Source organism: Cetorhinus maximus, chromosome 1 (assembly GCF_964194155.1).
Source record: "Cetorhinus maximus chromosome 1, sCetMax3.hap1.1, whole genome shotgun sequence".
Lineage (NCBI taxonomy): Eukaryota > Metazoa > Chordata > Chondrichthyes > Lamniformes > Cetorhinidae > Cetorhinus > Cetorhinus maximus.
Window position 1 is genome coordinate 240,715,580 of NC_135879.1, and position 18,139 is coordinate 240,733,718.

The window sequence follows — 18,139 nt, forward strand, 5'->3', positions numbered from 1 at the left end:
TGGAGAACCCTGTGGCAGATTTCTCAACTAGTATGTCAAGGAAAGGGAGTTCATTTGACTGCTTCGTTTCAAAGGTGAATTTGAGCACAGGATGGAGCCCATTAAGACACGCAAGGAATTTATTACATGTAGCTGCGGATTTAAATATAGCAAATGTGTCATCCACTTTTCGGAAATATGCAAGGGGTAGGAGGTTAGGTGTCATTCCATTGAAGATGTGTTTCTCATGTTTGTGTGAGCTAGGCCTAGAGGGGATCCCAAGGCAACACCAATTATCCTCTCTATGCAAGCTTGATGTTAAAATGAGGCGCATCAAAGACATCCTGTGGGATAATGGCTACCCTTATCAGATCATTTCGTGCTGTGTATCACACAAACTCATGAACGGGCCTAAGGTCATCACTTTCAGCCCTGAAAAGTGCCCAGTCCACCTCACCTTGCCCTTCCAAGGTAGTCAATCTCAAGAATCTGAGTAACAGTGGAAGCTAACTGTTTCGCGCTGCTGCTATGCAGTAGCAACACAAGCGGTATTCACCAGTAACAGGATGTTGCCGTCAAGCCAAAAAGATGTTCTGCCTATCACACAAATGAGTAATGTAGTATATGAATTTCAGCGTCGTTTAAAACTGAACTCAACAGTGTGAGTTGCTGAGTTCAAAAGCTCAATGAATACTGATTCACGCAATGGTGGTGTTCTTAGATCGCCATGATAATGCTGCAGCACAAATATCTATGGCTTCCTTTAGTGGAACATTGGTGAATAGGCTAGCAATGTCAAATGAGCATATGGACGCAACTTGCTGTCGACATGCAAGTCCTGTATGATCTTTGCAAATGTAAAGGAATCCTTCATCGTGGCCAGAATCTAACGCTCGTTGGGCGGGTGTTTGCCTGACCCGACTGGGTGTAAAATGACATGCGATGACATTGGGCGAGCGTCTCGAAGTCATCGTGCACTCGCATGATATTTCGGTTGGTGGGCACACGTGGGGCTCGGCAGCACGCCCCACCGACAATTAAAAGGCCTATTAAGGACATTAAAGTTATAGTTGAAAGAAATTTTTCGCTGCCCAGCCAACCTTACGGTTGGTGGACAGGCGAAAAGGCCAAGCCGCCTTTGCATTTTTTAGGAAACCTCATCCGCGGGTGAGGTTTCCAACAGCAAAAAAAAATAAAATAAAAGTCACATGAGGGGACATGTTTTATAACATTTTAAAAATCTTTATTTTTAATGTTCAAAACTCTTTTCCAATGTGCATGCGCGAACTTGCACTCTCGCACTCCTCCCACCCCCCCAACCAACACACAGGCACCGCTGAGTGCTGCAGCACCCGTTTCACGCTGGGCGGGCCTTAATTGGCACGCCAGCATGAAATCGCTGTCCGGCCCCGATCGCAGGCAGCTTCCCGACCACCGCCGCCCACCCCCGCTGAGGGCAAAATTCTGCTCCATGTATCTGGAAAGCATGCTCATTTCCTCAACTACTTGGCCAATTCATGCTGTACAGAGCTGGTCATAGGTAAGATAGGGCCTAAAGGTACATTACTTTTGTGCGTCTTGGGCAGCCCATACATACACAGATGCAGTGAGCATGAGGACAAACCCTGTCATGTAGTCTACACTTGCCAACCAATCAGCACTCACTTCTCATACAGCATAAGTTTGTTGTTTCCCCTGATGTTGACATTTTCTTGCGAATTGTCTTGATAAGTGCAAGGTGAAAAGCTTCGGCAAAAAATGTTTATTTTTTCAAACAATAAACAACTATTAACTTCCCTAGTTGAACACAGAATGATTTTTCACCGAGCTTTTGTTTTTCAATGGAATGTATTTTTGTTGAAGATTTCTCGCTGTTGTGTTATGATCACTTTTTCCTAGGGTTTTTTAGTGTGAAATTACTAATTAACACTATCTCATTACACAATACTAGATCTAAAATATCTTTGTCTCTAATTGGTTCCATAATGTATGGCTCTAGGAAGCTGTCGCAAAAACATTCTACAAATGCATCTTCCGGACTACCTTGGCCAATTTGAATTGTCCAGTCTATGTCAAAATTAAAGTCCCCCATGATTATTGCATTGCTGCTCCTTCAAGCTCCAATGATTTCTCGTTTAACGCTCTGTCCGATGGTATAACTATTGTAAGGGAGCTTATAAACTACTCCCAGCAGTGTTTTTTGACCTTTGTTATTCCTAATCTCCACCCACATTGATTCTACTTCCTGATCATCTGAGCCAAGATCCTTTCTTACTACTGTCTACTTACTACTGTTTGTTTTATAATGGCTAAGAAGCACCCTGGGACGTTTGATTACTTTAAAGTTGCTATGTAAGTAAGAAATTTTATTGCTGGAAAAAGATATGCTGTCCAAGTTTTTTGTCTTGCACTCATCAGGACAGGTGCAAGAAAGCCAAATTTCAAAGCAAGAAACAATTTATACTTATTGAGAAAAGGGTGCCGATTAGTTGGCAAGTCAACTCTGATTGGTTGAGGTATTGCCATGGAGAATGCACCGGGGAACTATTGTCTGCCACGTTTAATTCAAAATAGGTGCAATGCCTGGATATGTTCTTTTTGCCTGTAGATGACATGTCCCTACATATGAATATATGCTGATTCTAACAAGTGTAAGCGAGTCATATTGTGAGCCCAACTGATAATCTTCAACTGGATGTTAGTGTAATTCTTAGCACACTCGGGATTGTTCAGCAAGTGCTGTCCAATTGCAGAATCACACCTAACATTAGACATTATGTTCTAAGTCTTGCCAGCATAGGCTGGGTGAGTACAGTCAATACTTTGCCTATTACGAACAGCGAAGGGACGTGCCGGTTGATACAATCCACCCGTTGTTAGGACCTGGCATCACACTGGCAGTACTACGATGCAGTAGCAATGCAAGTGGCATTTTCCACTAACAGGGTGTTGCCATCCAGCTAAAAAGACATTCTGCCTACCACACAAATGAGTAATGTGGTATACGAATTTCAGTGCCAAAACACTTCTCAGGAGCATTATCAGAAAAAAATTGAGAAATTTGCAGCCATGTAAAGAGATGCTAGGCCAGATATCAAGAAGCTTGATCACTTTGATTCATTTTGCCCTTCTAGAATAATCTTTTTAACTTTGGCACTATCATGTGCAGTAGATGTAAAATGTAATCGCAAAATCTCACCACTCAACCATTTGACAGAATCCTCTGTGCGGATCTTTTCTTGCGATCCCACACTCTTAACCACAGCTGGATACTTGCCCTGAAAATCAGTCATCGTCGCTGCGTACAGCACTTCATCTGAAAGAAACAAAAGAAAGAAATAAAACCAATCTATAGAGATATGCAGCTATCAAGTGCTTCATCCATACTGGCTGCACCATCAGAGTTATTCAGGGGAAAAAAATCAAATACAAAGAGCAAAATGCTGTGTGTTCTGGAAATTAAGAATAGAAAATGCTGGAAAATGCTCAGCAGATCAAGCAGCATCTGAGGAGAGGGGGAAATAGGGTTAACAGATCCATGAACTTTCGTTAGAATGGGAAAATATAGTTAAGGAGGAGTGTGAAATATTGGATGGGATAAACATAGTGGGGGAGGTATTACAGTGTTTAGAATCCTAGAAAGTACATAAGTGATCAGGTCCGGACAAAACGGCTGTTAAAGGAAGCAAAGGAAGAAATAGCAGATGCTCTGATCAACATTTTCCAACTCTGTCTGGCTACAGGTGTAGTGCCAGAGGACTACTAATGTTGTACTGCAAAGAGAAGAGATAGTCCAAGGACAGGTCAGATGGCCTAGCCTTAGTGGTGAACAAATTATTGTAAAACAAATTCTGAGAAATTGTGTAAATGATCCTTTAGCCAGGCACAAATTAATCAAGGGCAGTCAATGTGGATTTGTTAAAATAAGGTCGCATCTGACTAACTTGATTAACTTTTTTTGAGAAGGCAAGGAAGACCGATGAGGGTAGTGCATCTGATGTAGCCGATATGGATTTTAGCAGGGCTATTGACAAGCTCCCACAAGGAAGACTAACCAGTAAATTAAAATATCACAGGATCCAAGGGAAAGTGGCATGTTGGGTCCAAAGTTTGTTCATTGGCAGGAAGCAAATATTCCAACTACCTGCACACATCTCTTGCAGTCCCAGTGGCTCTTGTGCAATTATTCCATATTGTCATGGCTTTTCTTCCCACTCCTACACTGTTACCTCTGGTGTTCTCCAAGAATCTATCATTGGCCCCTTCCTATTTCTCATCTGCATACTGCCACTCAGCAACATAATCCAAATGCAACCATCAACTTCCATATGATGACAACACCCAGCTCTACCTCACCGTAATCTTTCTCAATCCCTCCACTATCTCTAAATTGTCAGACTGCTTCTCTAACATCCAGTACTGGACAAGCAGAAATTTTCACAATAAATTTTGTGAAGACTAAAGTCATTGTCTTTTGTCCCCACAACAAACTCCATTCTGTAGCCACCAACTCCATCCTTTTCCTTGAGGCTGAGCAAGACTGTATGCATGTAATCTTAGAGTCATCTCAAGATGAGCTTCCGACTACATATCCGTGTCATGGCTAAGACTGCCTATTTCTAACTCTGTAACATCGTCTGACTTCTCCCTGCCTCAGCTCATCTGCTGTGAAAACTCTCAACTATGCCTTTGGTGCCTGAAAACTTGACTATTCCAACACATTCCCAGCCAGTCTTCCAATCTACCTTTCGTAATCTTGAGAGGTCATCCAAAACTCTGCTGCCCGTGTTCTTACTTACACGAAGTCCCGTTTATCCATTACTGCTAGGCTCACTAATTGACATTGGTTCTCAATTAAGTAAAACCTCAATTTTAATATTTTCAAATATTCCATGATTTTCACCTCCCTATCCTTATAACCTCCTTCAGCACCACAACCCCGGGAGATATGTGCACAACTCTAACTTTGGCCTCTTGAGCATCCACAATTTTAATCGCTCCAGTATTGGTAGATGAGCCTTCACCTACCAAGGCATGAAGCTCTAGAATTCCATCCCTCAACCTTTCTGCTTTGCTATCTCTCTTTTGCCCTTTAAGATACTTCCAAAAACCTACCTTGTTGACCATATGTTCAGTTATCTGCCACAATATATATCTTTTTACGTGACTCAGTGTCAAGTTTGCTTTCTAACACTCCTTGGGATGGTTTATGACATAAAGTAAATGGGAGTAGTAGTAAAGTCTTAAATTATTAAACAATGTTAAGGCTAGGTCAACCTGACTTACTGAGTGTTTCTAGCACTTTTTGTTTCATTTCACATTTCCAGCTCCTGCAGCATTTTACTTTTCGTTTCATGAATAAAACTCAACCTTCCATCATTTGAATTGAAAGAACTGAAAAAAGTTATTTTGAATGGATAAACCTGATCAGCACCCAAGTGTTTTAGGTCTGCCTGAAACGGGTGTCTAAACTACAAAATAAAATAATTTTAAAGCTGTGGAGCCCATCCTAGGGTCTCACCAGATCACACATTTGCAGGGAGCACAACCAGAAAATTATGGCCCACAATCTGATTTTCCACCCCTTGAAATGAACAGCTAGAGACTGCGGCATGGGGGCCCATTGGGAACACAGAAACCATCTTTATGCTTTCCCTTCTGTTGTTTTCCTCTCCCATGTTCTCCAAAGGCACCTACTTCTGCTGGGCTTGTCTCTCAAAGAACCAGTTGCTAATCTGTATCACAGAATCACAGTGCAGAAGAGGCCCTTCGGTCCATCAAGTCTGCACCGACACTTGAGAAACACTTGGTTCAGTGTCTTGGGCTACAGGAAGATATAGACGGGATGGTCAAATGGGCAGATAAGTGGCAGATGGAATTTAACCTTGAAAAGTGTGAGGTGATACACTTTGGAAGGAGTAATTTGACAAGGAAGTACTCAACGAACGGCATGGCACTAGGAAGTTCTGAAGAACAAAGGGACCTTGGCATGTGTGTCCATAGATCTCTGAAGGCGGAGGGGCATGTTAGTGGGGTGGTGAAAAAGGCATATGGGACACTTGCCTTTATCAATCGAGGCATAGATTACAAAAGTAGGGAGATCATGTTGGAGTTGTATAGAACCTTGGTGAGGCCACAGCTGGAGTACTGTGTGCAGTTCTGGTCACCCCATTATAGGAAGGATGTGATTGCACTGGAGGGGGTGCAGAGGAGATTCGCCAGGATGTTGCCTGGGATGAAACATTTAAGTTATGAAGAGAGGTTGAATAGACTTGGGTTGTTTTCGTTGGAGCAGATAAGACTGAGGGGCGATCTGATCGAGGTGTACAAGATTATGCGATCTGATCAAGGTGTACAAGATTATGAGGGGCATGGAGAGGGTGGATAGGGAGCAGCTGTTCCTCTTAGTTGAAGGGTTAGTCACAAGAGGGCATAAGTTCAAAGTGAGGGGCAGGAGGTTTAGGGGAGATGTGAGGAAAAACTTCTTTACACAGAGGGCAGTGACGGTCTGGAATGCACTGCCTGGGAGGATGGTGGAGGCGGGTTGCCTCACATCCTTTAAAAAGCACCTGGATGAACACTTGGCACGTCATAACATTCAAGGCTATGGGCCAAGTGCTGGTAAATGGGATTAGGTAGGTAGGTCAGGTGTTTCTCATGTGTCGGTGCAGACTCGATGGACCGAAGGGCCTCTTCTGCACTGTGATTCTGTGATTCATGGAAGATTCCAATGCTTGTCTTCACCCAATGCATAATTGCACACTTCCAGCAAGAAAGCAGAACTGGGGTGACTAGCAATCAGGTGCAGAGGCCCTCGTTAACCTTCCCTGTCACATAGCTCGAGTACCAGGAAGGTCAAGGGAACCTTCTGCTGAATAATTTGACACTTGACATGGACCAAAATTAACATGCTTGAGGGATCTGGGAACAGGTGACCCTGGACCTCTCCACCACCGGCAACACTTCTGTTGTAGACTAATGGATAGGGATTGATTGCTATTGGTCAATAATTCCAACAATGTTGTGTTATATGGCTACCAGGACTGTAGGAGGTGAACTAGGTCTTTTCTCGTCCAGTAATTCCTATAATTCTGTGCACCCATGGAACAAAATCCCAGTATGAATAAGCCATGTTAGGAGAGGGAAAAAAAGACCCAGACCAGCATCTTCCCTTCTCGAATCACTTACCTGCCAGAGTTGCGGCAAATGGTTGCATTGGTTCAAATGGACATCTCCCTCGCCCCTTTTCCATTCCTTGCACTCTACCCTCTGTTGCGTTGACAGAATTGAAGATCCTCTGAAACACAGTGTTGAACAATACTGAAGTTTATGTACTATAATGGATTTATAGCACAGAGGGATCATTTTAACTCCTCGGGGCATGTGGGGGAAGGAGACAGGTAGGGAGAAAACAAAAAGGAAAACCAGACCCTAACTTTCCCACTTTTGATTTTAAGAGGCAGGCTGGGGGGTTGGTCAAGCAAACTGTTATCAGAAGGTGGGTCCATCACTAAGATCTTTTAAGGGGGCCGTGAGTAATGAGGTATTAATTCAACAATTGTTTTTAACACCTGTATTTCAAAGAAGATGAGAACATAAGGACCTAATAGGAGCCAGAGTCTGCTATACCGCTTATCGAGCCTGCACCACTACTACCTGCTGACCCCTTATTCTGAGACTGTGATCCCTAGACTCCCAGCCAGGGTAAACATCCTCTCAGCATCTTTGTAAAAGAACATAAGAACATTTACCCTGTCAAGCCCCTTAAGAACTTTATATGTTTCAATGAGCAGTGTCCCTGTTACACTGTTTAGGTCCAAGAAGAGTGTTTCCCTGTCCACCAGGTTTATCTCTTAAATATCCTGCAATGAAACCACCCATAATCAGCCTTCTTGATCTGTTTCACACTGGGGGTGTGGGGGGGGAGGGCACAGATAAGGGTAAACATAAAATGGAAAACCAAGCCCCAATCTACCCACTTTTGGTTTTAACAGAGGTAGGCCAAGGCTGGTCAAGCAATTCATTATCAGAAGATGGGTCCATCACTAAGATCTTTTAAGGAGGCTGTGGGTAAGGAGGTATGGAGGAAAATGAACACCTTGATTTGAAATATACACACAGATATAATGCGCACAAATAATACAGCAAAGAATATCAACAGCAAGTGGGTATGATAACAAGCTATTAAAGACTTCGTCCTTTCATTGGTTCACCCCACCACCCTCTCTTCACCGACAACTGGAGTAATTTGACAAGGAAGTATTCATTGAACGGCATGACACTAGGAAGTTCTGAGGAACAAAGGGACCTTGGCGTGTGTGTCCATAGATCTCTGAAGGCAGAGGGGCATGTTAGTGGGGTGGTGAAAAAGGCATATGGGACACTTGCCTTTATCAATCGAGGCATAGATTACAAAAGTAGGGAGGTCATGTTGGAGTTGTATAGAACCTTGGTGAGGCCACAGCTGGAGTACTGTGTGCAGTACTGGTCACCACATTATAGGAAGGATGTGATTGCACTGGAGAGGGTGCAGAGGAGATTCACCAGGATGTTGCCTGGGATGAAACATTTAAGTTATGAAGAGAGGTTGGATAGACTATCTGTTCCAAACTCAAAATCGTCATTCTTGTAAAGTTCCCTCTAGAGAGTATTCCAAACCCCGACTGCTGCAACCGCTTTCAGATCATATGCTTTCTTTGTCCAAACTCTGTCCTCTATCTATTGAAATGTCGGGTCAAGGCGGAGGAATTTCAATACTTGCTTTTCGCCATCTGTTGAAAACACAACTACCAACTTCACTTGGAAGGAAACAGGCCCTTGGTTAACACCAACTCCTAATTTTGTATTCCTATCTCATTAATTCTAAATTGGGTGTCCTGCTGGTCCCCACTTCTATGATTGCCAGTATAAACAGGAGGTAGGTTACTAACAAAGTTCCCCATTCTGTCCACCACATCCAACCTTGTACTGTCATTCTGGACTGCCTACTATCAAACAATATTATATTATTAAGCAAGAAAGCTTCCTCTTTAAGTGCCTTCATGCTGGCAAAAAGGAGAGATGTTTGTTAATTTTGGGTACATTTCCCTTCATCATATCACCTATTGTTAAAAATGCACTTACGATATATGCACAGTGAGGATCAAAAGCGTACGTCCCGCAGGCAAAGAGATGTGTATTATTCCAGGCTTTCAAAATTCGAATGTAGTTATGGCATTTATTCTATAATAACCAAAGCAAAAAATGGACATTAGTCAACCAACTGGAAATTGAATCACAGGACAAGAAAACATTTTCAAATTGTTTTTCTTGACTGGACTGTCTGTCACACCCAAAGATTTGAAAAACACAGTAATGAGCACAAATAATTTGGGCTTTGCTAAGCTTTCTTTCCTTTGAACATTCAAAAGCTAGGTCTGTGACATTAAGAACTTTTGAATCAATACCACTGATATACTTGTAATGATACTTGATCAATGTTTATAAACCACAAACAATATTTTCAGTGTTTGTAGCTGATGGGTCCAAATATCAAACTGCATTGGTGAAAAAAAAACAAGCGCAAAGAAAAAAACAATTCAAAGCAAGAGTCTGCTTGCTTGAACATGTGCAGCTAGATTCCACATTGCCAAAGGCCTTCATAAAAAAAATGTCACAATTCAAGGAAAGAGCCAGCAGGAGTCAACTAATTAAAGAACTTTCAACAACAGGGAAGGATGTCCAATGCACAAAAAGCCCATCCCATTCAAGCCGTTCCAAAAATGAAAGGAATTAAAGTCATTGCACTCCACCTTCATGTTCATGCTCTTCTCTGAGCACCACAACAAGTGTTAATTGCTGAGTAAACCAAATCTCAGAGGGAAACTTGGTTTACGGGCCATACCCTTTTATTTTGTATTCTAAAAACAAGAAGAAAGCACACTGATCTCAGCAGCAAGTAGTCCAGTAACACTTTTAGGATTTTAAAAATTAAAAGTTCTATAAACAAGATTAAAAGAAAACTTAAGCACACAAGATTACAGTTACACGCTTAAAATTAGTCTTACAAGACATCCCCAAAAAGACTCCCTACTTAGTCAGACCCACAAGCAAACACCTTCCAGGCAACACACCCTTTATAGATGTTTAACTATAAAAATCCAGTAATGTTGCACAAGGCAAACTGCTGCAGCTTTAATAAAGGCATACCACATGACCTCTTAAAACTCTCTTTCACTCTGCTTTGGAAATCCAAGGCTACAGGACAATAAGACCATAAGACGTAGGAGCAGAAGTAGGCCGTTTGGCCCACTGAGTCTGCTCCACCATTCAATTAGATCATGGCTGATCTGATAATCCTCAACTCCACTTTCCTGCCTTTTCCCCAAACCCTTGATTCCCTTACTGATTAAAAACCTGTCTATCTCAGCCTTCAATATACTTAACAACCCAGCTTCTAAAACCCCCTGTGGTAAAGAATTCCACAGATTCACTACCCTCTGAGAGAAGAAATTCCTCCTCATCTCTGTCGTAAATGAGCGCCCCCATACTCTGAGGTTATGCCCTATGGTCCTAGGCTCTCCCACAAGGGGAAACAACCTCTCAGCATTGATCCTGTCAAGCCCCCTAAGAATCATATATTTCATTAAGGTCGCCTCTCATTCTTCTAAACTCCAATGAGTACACGCCCAACCTACTCAACTTCTCCTCGTAACAAAATCCCTCCATACCTGGGATCAACCTAGTGAACCTTCTTTGGACTGCCTCCAATGCCAGTATATCTTTCCTTAGATAAGGGGGCCAAAACTGTTCACATTATTCTAGGTATAGTCTAACTAGTGCCTGGTATAATTTTAGCAAGACTTCCCTATTTTTATACTCCATTCCCTTTGAAATAAAGGCCAGTATTCCATTTGCCTTACCTATTACCTGCTGAACTTGTATGTTAGCTTTTTGGGATTCATGCACGAGGGCCCACCAAATCCCTCTGTGCTGCAGCTTTCTGCAGTCTTTCTCCATTTAAATAATATTCAGCTCCTCTATTCTTCCTGCCAAAGTGCATAACCTCACATTTTCCCACATTACATTCCATCTGCCAAGTTTTTGTCCACTCACTTAACCAGTCTATATCCCTCTGTAGACTCTTTGTGTCATCCTCACCACTTGCCTTCCCACCTATTTTTGTATCATCTGCAAATTTGATGATAGTACATTCATTTCCCTCATCCAAGTCATTACTATGTATTGTAAATAATTGTGGCTCCAGCACTAATCCCTGTGGCACTCCACTAGTTACAGGTTGCCATCCTGAAAATGCCCCCCCATATGCCAACTCTCTGTCTTCTATTAGTTAACCAGTCCTCTATCCATGCTAATATGCTTCTCCCACACCATGGGCTCTTATCTTATTCAATAGGCATATGTACGATGCCTTATCGAACGCTTTTTGAAAATGCAAATATATTACATCTTCCCCTTTAAGTTCCCCTTTATCTATCCCGCTTGTTACCTCCTCAAAGAATTCTAATAAATTTGTCAGGCATGATTTCTCCTTCATGAACCATGCTGACTCTGCTTGATTAGATTATGTATTTCTAAATGCTCTGCAATTACATCCTTTATAATAGACTCCAACATTTTCCCAATGACAGATGTTAAGTTAACTGGCCTACAGTTAGCTGTTTTTTGTCTCCCTCTATTTTTGACTGAAGATGTTACATTGGCAGTTTTCCAATCCTCTGGGACTTTTCTAGAATCGAAGGACTCTTGGAAGATGACTACTAGTGCATTTACTATCTCTGCAGCTATTTCCTTTAATATCCGAGGATGCAACCCTTCAGGTCCAGGTGACTTATCGGCTTTTAGCCCCATTAGTTTCCCTAGTACTTTTTCTCTAGTGATAGTTATTGTATTTATTTCCTCCCCTTTTGCCCCTTGATTATTTAGTATTTTTGGAATGCTATTAGTGCCTTCTACCGTGAAGACTGATGCAAAGTATTTATTCAACTCCTCTGCCATTTCCTGATTCCCCTCTAAAGGGCCTATATTGACTTTGGCCTCTCTCTTCCTTTTTATACATTTAAAGAAGCTCTAACTGTCTATTTTTATATTATTTGCTAGTTTACCCTCAAAGTTTATTTTCTCCCTCTTTATTATTTTTTGGTCACGTTTTGTTGGATTTTTAAAGCATTCCCAATCCTCTGGCTTACCACTAATCTTTGCCACGTTGTATGTTTTTCCTTTCACTTATCCTTAACTTCCTTGGTTAACGATGGTTGGTTTCTCCCCTTCCTAGAATCCTTCTTTCTCACTGGGATATTTTTGTTGTGAGTCATAAACTATTTTCTTAAACGTCTGCCATTGTTCATCAATCGTCTTTTCTGCTAAACTCCTTTCCCCGTCCACTCCAGCCAACTCTGCTCTCATTTCTTTGCAATTACCCTTATTTAAGTTTAGCACAGATGTTTCTGAGCTAAATTTCTCACTCTCAAACTGAATGCTAAATTCCACCACATTATGGTCACTGTTTCCTACAGGATCTTTTACTCTGAGATCATTTATTAAACCTGCCTCGTTACACATTACCAACTCCAAAACAGCCTGATCCCTGGTTGGATCCACAACATATATTGTTCTAGGAAACTGCCCAAATACACTCTATGAATTCTTGCTCGTGGCTACTTCTGCCAATTTGATTTTCCCAATCTACATGGAGATTAAAGTCATGCATAATTAATATGTTCCCTTTTTTACATGCCTTCATTATTTCCTGATGTATTCTCTGTCCGACAGCATAGCTACTGTTAAGGGGCCTATAGACTACTCGCACCAGTGTCTTCTTCCCCTTGTTATTTCTTACCTTCATCCATATGGATTCCACATCTTCACGATGACATCTTGGCAGATGGAATGTAATGTGGGAAAATGTGAGGTTATTGAATGTGGATCCAATTCCACATTGGATCTTCTGATCCAAGATCATTTCTTATTATCGTACTTATTCTATCTTTTACTAACAAAGCTACCCCACCACCCTTTCCTTCCTGTCTTTTTGAAAAGTTACATACCCCTGAATATTTAGTTCCCAGCTTTGATCTCCTTGTAACCATATAAGATCATACCCATTAATCTCTATTTGTGCCGTTAATTCATTTATTTTGTTCCGAATACTACGTGCATTTAAGTAAAGAGCCATTAATTTTGCCTTTTTACCATTTTTCCCCCCTTTGACCCTATTTGCTGCTTTTTTAAAATGTTTGTACATTCTGTCCCTTCACATCACACCCAGGGTATCATTACCTAAGCAGCTGCCCTGCAATGCCGTTATATTCTTTTGCTTTGTAAGCCTACTTATCCCCTCTCCAGAACCCTCCCCCCTACTATTCAGTTTAAAGCCCTCTTTACAGTCCTAGCTATTCGATTTACCAGGACAGTGTTCAAGTGAAGCCCATCCCACCAGAAAAAAATTCCCTTCTACCCCAGTACTGATGCCCCATGAACTGAAGCCCATTCCTCCCACACCAATCTCTGAGCCACGCTCCTTGACTTTATTTAACCAATGCCAGTTTGCCCGTGGTTCAGGTAGTAATCCCTTGGAGGTTCTGCTTTTTAACTTAGGTCCCAACTGTTCAAATTCTTTCAGCGGAATCTCCTTTCTAGTCCTATCAATGTCGTTGGTACCAATGTGGACGACGACAACTGGATCCCTCCCTTCCCACTCCAAGTTCCTCTCCAGTCCTTAACCCTGGCACCGGGCAGGCAACACAGCCTTCGGGACTCACGCTCACAGCTGCAGAGAACCATATCTATCCCCCTAGTTATACTGTCCCCTACCACTACTACGTTCCTATTTCCTCCCCCCACTTGAATGGCTCCCTGTACCACGGTGCCATGGTCAGTTCATTCATCCTCCCTGCAGTTCCTGCTCTCTTCCACACAGCTTGTAAGAACCCCGTAACTGTTGGACAATTTCAGGGGCTGAGGCTCCTTGAACACTATCCCCTGGATCCCCATACCTGCCTCATCTGCAGTCACACTCTCCTGTCCCTGATCACAGACCAAATTCGAATTATTTAACCTGTAGGGTGTGACCCCCTCCTGGAACAAAGTGTCCAGGTAACTTTCCCCCTTCCTGATGTGGCGCAATGTCTGCAGCTCAGACTCCAGCTCCTTAACTCGGGTCTGAAGTTCCTCGAGCTGCAAACACTTAATACAGGTGTGTTTGCTCCAGATCACCTTGGTGTCCAGCAGCTCCCACATGCACAGCAGTGACACATCGCCTGTCCTGCCATCGCTATCTTATTTTATTTATTAATTAATTACTCTAGTATCCCTGCTCTTCACACTTCATTGAATTTAACTATTTACACCAGTATCAATCTTATACCTAACAGACTATTTGTAAGAAAGAGAACATAAAAACTAGAGATCTATAAGTATATCAATGGGAAGAGGTTAACCAGGGAAAGAGTAGGGCCCATAAGGGACCAAGGGGGCAATCTATGGGTGGAGCCAGATGACATCGTTAGAGTGTTGAACAAATACTTCACACCTATCTTCACCCAAGAGAATGAGGATGAAGGTATCGAACTCGAGGAGAGAGACTGTGAGGTTCTTGAGCAAATTGATAGAGGGAGTGACAAGGTATTGGAGGTATTGGCAGGTTTAAAAGTGGACAAATCTCCAGGTCGGATGATTTGTGTCCCAGACTGCTAAGGGACGCAAGGGAGGAGATCGCAGGGGCTCTGACCCAAATTTTTAATTCCTCTCTGGCCACAGGGGAGGTGCCAGGGGACTAGAGAACAGCTAATGTGGTTCTGCTATTTAAGAAGGGTTGTAGAGATAAGCCAGGGAACTACAGGCCAGTGAGTCTCACGTCAGTGGTAGGGAAACTATTGGAGAAAATTCTGAAGGAGAGAATCTATCTCCACTTGGAAAGGCAAGGTTTGATCAGGGATAGTCAGCATGGCTTTATCAGAGGGAGGTCACGCCTAACAAATTTGATGGAATTGTTTGAGGAGGTGACCAGGTGTGTAGATGAGGGTAGTGCAGTCGATGTAGTTTATATGGATGAAACATTTAAGTTATGAAGAGAGGTAGGATAGACTTGGTTTGTTTTCATTGGAGCAGAGAAGAGTGATGGGGCGACCTGATCAAGGTGTACAAGATTATGAGGGGCATGGACAGGGTGGATAGAGAGCTGTTCCCCTTAGTTGAAGGGTCAGTCACAAGGGGACATAAGTTCAAAGTGAGGGGCAGGAGGTTTATGGGGGATGTGAGGAAAAACTTTTTTACCCAGAGGGTGGTGACGGTCTGGAATGCGCTGCCTGGGAGGGTGATTGAGGCGGGTTGCCTCACATCCTTTAAGAAGTACCTGGATGAGTACTTGGCACGTCATAACTTTCAAGGCTATGGGCTAAATGTTGGTAAATGGGATTAGGTAGGTAGGTCGGGTGTTTCTCACGTGTCGGTGCAGACTTGATGGGCCGAAGGGCCTCTTCTGCACTGTGTGATTCTGTGATCTAAACACTAACTATAGACCTTAATTTTAATCTAAAGACTAGAAATACTCACCAATCCAACTCCCCAATCAGCTGCTCTCCGTGCTCTTTTTAAACGAAATCTCCCCGCCCTGTTTTAAATAAAGTCCACGCTCACCCACTCTCTGTTTTTAAGAAACAGAGGTTGCTTTTGCAGGACTGCAAGACTGCTTTTTGCAGCCCAAGGCTTTTCTGACTTGACTGGATAACCAATTTAAACTGCATCTTCTGCCAGCCAAGAGCTATTTCCAGGAGATCTTCCTCACACAGCCAACAGCCAACAACTAAGCTTTCCACAGCAGCTTTATCATAGGAACATAGAAAATAGGAGCAGTAGTAGCTCATTCAGCCATTCAAGCTGCTCGCCATTCAATACAATCATGGCTGATCCTCTATCTCAACACCATACTCCCGCTCTCTCCCCATAACCCTTGATGCCTTAAGAGTTCAGAAATCTATCTCTTTCTTTCTTAAATATATTCCGTGACTTGGCCTCCACAGCCTTCTGTGGTAGAGAATTCCACATGTTCACTACCCTCTGAGTGAAGAAGTTTCACCTCATCTCAGTCCTAAATGACCTACATGATATCCTGAGACTGTGACCTCTTCTTCTAGACCCCCAGCCAGAGGAAACATCATCCCTGTATCCAGTCTGTCCAGCCCTGTCAGAATTTTCTAAGTTTCAATGAGATCCCCTCTCATTCTTCTAAACTCCAGTGAATACCGGCCTAATTGGCCTAAAGTCTCCTCATACAACAATCCTGCCATCCCAGGAATCACTCTGGTAAACCTTCACTCCACCCCCTGTATGGCAAGTGTATTCTTTCTTAGGTAAGGAGACTAAAACTGTGCTCAATATTCTAGGTGTGCTCTCACCAAGGCCCTGTACAACTGCAGTAAGACATCCTTGCTCCTGTACTCAAGTCCTCTTGCAATGAAGGTCAACATACCATTTGCCTTCTTAACTGCTTGCTGCACCTGCATTCTTGCTTTCAGTGATTGGTGTACAAGGGTACCCAGGTCCCTTTGTACATCAACATTTCCCAATCTATTACCATTTAATCTGCCATTCTGCTTTTCCAACTAAGTGGGTAACCTCACATTTACCCACATTATACCACATCTGCCACGTATTCACCCACTCACTCAACCTGTCTAAATCGTTCTGAAGCCTCTTAACACTCTCCTCACCATTCACATTCCCTCCAAATTTCATGTCGTCAGCAAACTTGGAAATTTTACATTTGGTTCCCTAATCCAAATCATTGATATGCAGCATCCCACTAGTCACCGCCTGCCACTCCAAAAAAGGCCCATTTATTCCTACTCTATTTCCTGTCTGCTAACCAATTCTCAATCCATGCCAATATATTACCCCCAATCCCAGGTGCTTTAATTTTACATACTCTTACGTGGGACTTTATCAAAAGCCTTTTGAAAATCCAAATACACCACGTCTATTGGTTCTCCTTCCTCTATTCTGCTAGTTACGTCCTCAAAAACCTCCAGTAGGTTTGTCAAATATGATTTCCCTTTTATAAATCCATGTTGATTATTTCTAATCCAATCGGTATTTTCTAAGTGTCCTGTTATCACATTCTTTAAAATAGACTCCAGTATTTTCCGTTAGGCTAACGGGTCTATAATTGCTGTTCTCTCCCTCCCTCCTTTTTTAAATCGTGGGGTTACATTTGCCACCCTCCAGTCTGATGTTCCAGAATCTATAGAATCTTGGAAGATGACAACCAGCGCATCCACTATTTCCATTGTCACCTCCTTTAGCACCCTGGGATGCAGATTCTTGGGCCATGGTATTTATCAGCTTTCAGTCCCATTAATTCCTCCAGCACTATTTTTTAAAAATTTCTTTCAAATCCTCCTTCTCACTAGGCCCTTGGTTCTCTAGCATTTCTGGGGAGTTATGTGTGTCTTCCTCTGTGAAGACAGAATTAAAGTAGTTGTTTAATTGCTCTGTCATTTCCTTGTTCTCTATTATAAATTCTCCTGTTCTGGGCTACATTCAGACTACTAAAGGACCTACATTTGTCTTCACTAATATTTTTCTTTTTACGTTCTTACAAAAGTTTTTAAAGTCTGCTTTTATGTTCCTTGCAAGTTTACTCCCATACTCTATTTTCCCCCTCTTAATCAATCTCTTGGTTCTCCTTTGCTGAATTCGAAACTGTTCCCAATCCTCAGGCTTGCTACTTTTTCTAGCAACTTTATATAACACCAGGACCCTCCACCCCTCCCTGTCCCTCTGTCCCCATCCCGTCTTCCAATTCCAGCCCCGGCCGTGTATTCTCCATACCTCCTGACCTTCCCCTCTCCGACGCTGAACGTTCAGTGCTCAGCAAAGGACTTAGTTTCATACCCTTACGCCCTCATCTCAATGAATTTCGGGCTCGGCACGATGCTGAACTCTTCTTCCGCCGCCTTCGGCTCCGTGCTCACTTCTTTGGGCAGGAGTCCTCTCCCCGTTCAATGGATCCTTTTACCCGACTCCAATATTCTCCCTCCACCTGGACCCCTCCCTCTGGATTCTTACCTTCTCTTGATCTTTTCATTGAGAACTGTCGGCGTGACATTAGTCGTCTCAATTTCTTTGCTCCTCTCACCCACGCTAACATGTCTCTCTCTCA

At 42.7% G+C, this 18,139-nt stretch overlaps 1 protein-coding gene across 1 annotated transcript in view; it reads right to left on the reverse strand.

Annotated features, from left to right (window-relative positions):
• LOC144688344 (semaphorin-4F-like) overlaps nucleotides 1-18,139 on the reverse strand; it is a 186,636-nt gene that overhangs the window by 94,727 nt on the left and 73,770 nt on the right. Inside the window, exons 4-6 of the mRNA XM_078554783.1 lie at nucleotides 9,103-9,201; nucleotides 7,168-7,276; nucleotides 3,179-3,295 (exon numbers count right to left, since the gene is read on the reverse strand). Coding sequence (XP_078410909.1) covers nucleotides 3,179-3,295; nucleotides 7,168-7,276; nucleotides 9,103-9,201 — 325 coding nt within the window. The remainder of the gene's footprint in view (nucleotides 1-3,178; nucleotides 3,296-7,167; nucleotides 7,277-9,102; nucleotides 9,202-18,139) is intronic.